We start from the raw sequence: 6,000 nt of genomic DNA on the forward strand, positions 1-6,000 counted from the left end.
CAAACAGTAAGATAAATAGAGAAAGAGAATCAAAAAGACCACTGAAAACAGCAAGAACAGAACATGAAAAATAATGAAAATGGAAACCAGTAACATCATAAAGAAGCTTATAACAGAATGACATCAGCAGAACCATATTTATCAATAATATCACTGAATGTAATTGGAATGAATTCACCAGTTAAAATACAACGAATAACAAAGGTTAAAAACACACACAACCCTTTAGTATGCTGCTTACAAGAAACGCATCTTAGATATAAAGATGTACATAAACATACAAAGGTGGTACCCAAAATAAAAAAAGGACAAAAGCTCACTTGGCAGAGCTTTTGTGTTACCTATTACCTGGGAAAGTTCTCTTTGCTCACAGTGAATTTTTCATGAAAGCAGTTTCACTTTAACCTCGTTTTTTTGTGATGGCCGATTTAAGAGATTTAAGGAATCCTTCAAATACTAGAAGAAAAGAAATAAAGATTACGACAAAAATAAAATCAGAAAAATTTTAAACTATAGAAAACAAAAGACAAGAATTTGATTCTTTGAAAAGATTAACACAATTGATAAACCACTGGCAAACTTAACAAAATGAAAGCATGAGGAAAAACACAGGATATCATTGCTGACATCAGATGAATCTTAGTTCAAACCAGAGAATACCAGGAAGATATTTACTTGTGCTTTACTGACTCTGCAGACATATCTGACTGTGTGGATCATAACAAACTGTGGATAACCTTTAGAACAGTGGTTCTCAACCTTCCTAATGCTGCCATCCTTTAATACAGGTCTTCATGTTGTGGTGCCCCCCCCCCCCAACCATAAAATTATTTTCGTTGCTACTTCATAACTCTCATTTTGCTACTGTTATGGATTGGGCAACTCCTGTGAAATGTTCGTTCGACCCCCAAAGGGCTCACAACCTATAGGTTGAGAACTGCTGCTTTAGAAGCATGGGAATTCCAGAACATTTGATTGTGCTCCTGTGAAATTTGTACATGGATCAAGAGACAAGTGTGTGACCAGAACAGGAGGGTACTGCACAGTTCAAACCGGGAAAGGTGTGCGTTAGGGCTGTATCCTCTCACCAAACTTACTCGCTCTGTATGCAGGAAAAATGGTCAGAGAAGCTGGATTGTATGTAAAGAAGAATGCAGCATCAAGATCAGAGGAAGGCTTACTAACAACTGGCAATATGCAGATGACACAACTTTGCTAACTGAAAGTGAGTAGGACTTGAAGCATTTAGTATGGAATACAACTCAATGTAAATAAGACCAAAATCCTCACAACTGTACCATGATAAATGGAGAAAAAGTGAAGTTGTCAAGGATTTTATCTTGCATGGATTCACAATCCATGCTCCTGGAAGCAACAGACAAGATCAAAAGACCAGTTGCATTCTGTTAATTTGCTGCACAAGAATAGCCCTTTAGGCTATTGAAAAGCAAGATGTTACTTTAGGAATAAGGGCCTGACCCAAGCCATGGTAATTTCATATGCCCCATAAGCATGTGAAAGTTGGACATTGAATAAGACAGACTGAAGAAGAATCAATGCTTTTGAATTGTGGTGCTAGAGAAGAGTATTGAAAGTAACATGGACTGCTAAATGGGCAAACCAACATGTCTTGGAAGAAGTAGGGCCAGAGTACTTCTTAGAGGCAAGGATGTGGAGACTTAGTGTTACATATTTTGGACCAGTCTCTGAATAAGGACATCATGCGTGGTATGGCCTTCAAGGGGATGGATTTGACACAGTGGCTGTAACAGTGGGCTCAAGCACAGGAACACTTGTGAGGATGGCGCAGTATTGGGCAGTGTTACTTCTGTTGTGTTATGTGCCGCTATGTGTCAGAAGGAATCCTAGTATCTTTGTAAATATTAAAGTTTCATATGTAATATTTATTGAGTAGTTACCAAAGATGGGAATAAAGGAGATAGTTTATTCAACTTATCTGTTTAATCCTCATTACAGTTTTATAAGATATAGAAGGATATGTTGTGGCAGAGGTAGGTAGTAAGTGTTACGACTAGAATTTCAGGTTAGAGTCCGATTCCAGTCTCCAGCAATTTGCTGTTTGCTTTCCAATGTAGAAAGTGAAATATTTCATTCTCTACTTTCCCAAGTTGCATTAGAAATGGTTTGCTGTAGTTTTAGTATCTATAACAAATTTTGAACTGGTAGTTCTTCCTAAAATATTATGACCCTTAGCTATTTAAAGAGTGAAACTACTGATATAGGAGAAGAGACTAAACTTAAGAAAAGAGACCCTGTAATGTGAGAAATGATGCATTAGCTTCCTGGGATTGTCGTAGTAAATTACTATAATCTGGGTGGTGAAAACAATGGAAATTTATTTTTTCACAACTCAGAATATATGTCTGAAATCAGGTGTCAGCAATGTTGTGCTTCCTCTGAGATGGTTCTCTGAGTGAATCCTTGCCCTCTTTCTGTCTTTATGTGACCTTCTGTTTGTTCTTTTATAAGTATACTAGTTTAGGATCTACCTGGATAGTATGAGGTAATGTTATCTCAAGTTTCTTTACTTAATTATATTTGCAAAATCCTTTCTGCAAATAATGTCACATTCACGGGGGATATATCTTTCAGGGGACCACCATGGAACCCATTAGAGATGGGTTTGAAACCTTTGAGGGAACTGACTTTTGAAAAGGGAGTGGCCTCAAATGCACTTCGAAAACCGGTCACTCTATGCCTATGCACTTTGTTCATTCACTCTCTTTTTTCCCTTCTATCTCTAGCATCACTCTTGCGGATAGCTTAGTTCACACACCTAGCTCAGAAGAGATCTAAAAGTGAATCAAGATATTGGAGTGTTTAGAATGCCATTGTCTATGCCAAATCTGTCACTTCTGTATTTTTTTTAATACTTGTTTTGAGTTCTTTGAAATGGTATGGGTGCATCTGTGGTTGACCTTTAAAGTTTTTGTAAATATTTTTCATGACTAATCTAGTTCCTTACATATTCTGCCTACAGACCCAGTCTTTGCTGAACTTTTCTAGTATTTACTGTCTACACTGCACAGTTTGAAGCATTTTCTCTACTTTTTCATATACATTCATCCTTTTGTCCCCCCAAACTTTTTAATCCTTTGCAATTAAAGTACATACCAGCTCAACCTGGTTGTCTCCGGTTACGCGGAAAAAGTTAGAGACATGCAACGGGCAAATGTGGTGTTATAATACCAATTAATAAATGCTTTTTAATTCAAAATTATTTGTATTATTGTTCATTGTCCCTTGGCTCGGTATGTATTTATGGAGGGAGTATACATGATTGATACAGTAAATTTCTAGTATATTTGATCTAGGTAAAATTTCATGTATAGTGAATATATGCATTTTCTTGGGAGCAATTCTATAGCTTTTATCAGATGCCAACCATAATAATTTCTTGACCTTAATTTAGAAGATAGAAACTGTGTCACTTAGAAGCCACTTTCCTAAGAGTACAACCCAATGTAGTTGGTTCATTCATTAAATTACAAGCATATTAGAATATTCATTTGTCATTATTATAAAATTGAATACTATAGGAACTTAATTAATTACTTATAAATGATAATTTATGAGTTATTATTTATACCTTCTGTTTAATGTATAATTATAGACAGCACAGACACTTAAAATTCTTATAAGGGTATGTTTATGAGGCAATTTAAGTATGGAAACTTGTCATAATATTTTAATTTACTTAATTCAACATAATGATATAATTTTTAAATTCCAATTTTATGTGCTTTATTCCACCTTTATTCTAGATTTGTATTATGATAACTGACAGATTCTAATATATATTTCTTTGCTATGATTTTCTTGTAGGTTTGAGGAACTTGTAAAAAAATTCAGTGTTGAATATCATGCTGGTGGCTCTACCCAGAACTCAATTAAAGTGGCTCAGGTTGGTTAATGATTTTAAAGGTTATAAAGAAACGGATTTAATATGGTCTTAGACCTTCATCCTTACGGGATAATTGCTCCATTGTATACTTTATTGATTGTGCACTAGCTTCTTCTTTTTTGTTTGTTTGTTTAAGTTCACTGCTTTAATGCTTGCTCTGTAATACAGTTATACATACATTACAATAGTATTTTGAGAGAGTGTGACTCCTTACACTGTTTTTAAGACTGGAAAGTTTTTACTTAGAAAAACCACACTCTTTTAATTTTCTTATTGTTCATTACTGTCTTAATTTCTTGCGATACCCTTTGGACTGTTTCTATTTTATAAATTTTCCCATTATTGATATGATTTTAATTCTTATTTTCTTATATTTTTCCTTTTAATCTATAAGTAGTACTTATTCCTTCATTGTACTTTAATTCTGTTTAAAGTGTCTTTTACTGTGCCACAGTTTTTTCTACTTTAAAATTTTTACTGTGAATTAGATGAAGTTTTAAAGAATAGATCAGTTTTCCGTTCAAAAATTCATATACCTTTTGTTTCATGATGCAGTCCTCATAATGTAACATCTCTTATTCTACTTCTTTGTCCCATTTGACTTTTCCTTTTGAGTAAATGCTGCTCTTTTGATTGCAGTGATTGACAATTCTAATGATGTACCCTTCTCTGGTGTTACTGCACCCCTAACAGACTTATTTATTGTTTCTCTGAAAGTTGAGCCTTAGGAGTGAGTTAATTTTCATACCCGAAGGTTATTTTAGGGCTGTAGTTGCAAGTTTCCACCAATCTCTACCTGATTAGTAAGCACAGCCAGTTAGGTAGCTTTTTTAAAATTTTAACCATCTAGTAAAAGCAGTTTCACACTGTCCTATAGCGTCTCTATAAGTCAGAATCGACTCAGTGGCAGTGAATCTATTTAACTTTTTGATAAAGAGTAAAATGGTATCCAGTACATTTATGTTTTGTACAGTATTGACCTAGGGATGTTTTTAATTGACTTTTCATATGAATTAATGAATTAGTTTTCAGGATTATGTTTCAAAACTTTTCCAAATCCTAATCAAAATAATTTTCTGGCAATATTTTTAGAGATAAGCTGAAATTATAATGCTCAAATATAACAGAAACATATTGAAACAAAATTTAAGAAATTGTAAAGCTGATATTCTTAAAAACCATACATTTTCAAATGAAATGTTAAATTTTGTTATTGAAGTATTATTTAGAAATTATAATTGATGAAAATCAGAAGCTTCCTTTTGCTTTTCTATTGTTATAAATTTAGCCTGTGAGAAATTTCTGTATATTTATTAAAAACCCAATTATTTCTGATTATCTTTTTTTAATACTTTTATTGGCATATTCTTCACATATCACACAACTTAAATGTTCTGTCATATTAAGAAGATTTGTGCAATCATCAACACAATCAATTTCAGAACATTTTCTTCTCACACCCATTTGTTGTTAGCTGCCCATTTCCCTCCATCCTCCCCTGCTATGCCCCTAGGCAATTATCAACCCAGCTCCAGTCTCTATAGATCTACCTGTCCCAGATTTCAGATAGAGAAAATCATGCAAAACACGAATAGGAAGCAAAATGACAACTAGACAAAACAGAAAAGGACAATCGAGAAGTAGAAAATATGAAAAACTGAAACAATTTTAAAATGGGTCAGAAGGGAGATCAAATGATAAGGTGTTACATTTTAACCTAACGATATCTTCCATAATCAACTTTAAAAAAAATCACTTTATTAGGGCCTCAACAACTCTTATCATAATCCATACATACATCAATTGTGTAAAGCACATTTGTACATTCATTGCCCTCATCATGCTCAAAACATTGCTCTCCACTGATGCCCCTGGCATCAGCTCCTCATTTTTTCCCCTCCCTCCCTGCTCCCCCCTCCATCATGAACCCTTGATAATTTATAAATTATTATTTCGTCATATCATAACACTGTCTGACATCTCCCTTCACCCACTTTTCTGTTGTCCATCCCCCAGGGAGGAGGTTGTATGTAGATGCCTGTAATCGGTTCCCCCTTTCCACACCACCTTCCCTC

At 34.3% G+C, this 6,000-nt stretch overlaps 1 protein-coding gene across 1 annotated transcript in view; it reads left to right on the plus strand.

Moving 5' to 3' along the window:
- The window catches only part of ADK (adenosine kinase), a 533,068-nt gene that overhangs the window by 121,446 nt on the left and 405,622 nt on the right, over positions 1–6,000 (plus strand). The window contains exon 4 of the mRNA XM_004701182.3: positions 3,847–3,925. Within this exon, the coding sequence (XP_004701239.1) occupies positions 3,847–3,925 (79 nt within the window). The remainder of the gene's footprint in view (positions 1–3,846; positions 3,926–6,000) is intronic.

Source organism: Echinops telfairi, unplaced genomic scaffold (genome assembly GCF_000313985.2).
Source record: "Echinops telfairi isolate 266 unplaced genomic scaffold, ASM31398v2 ScPeMD7_70;HRSCAF=299, whole genome shotgun sequence".
In the NCBI taxonomy this organism is placed as follows: domain Eukaryota; kingdom Metazoa; phylum Chordata; class Mammalia; order Afrosoricida; family Tenrecidae; genus Echinops; species Echinops telfairi.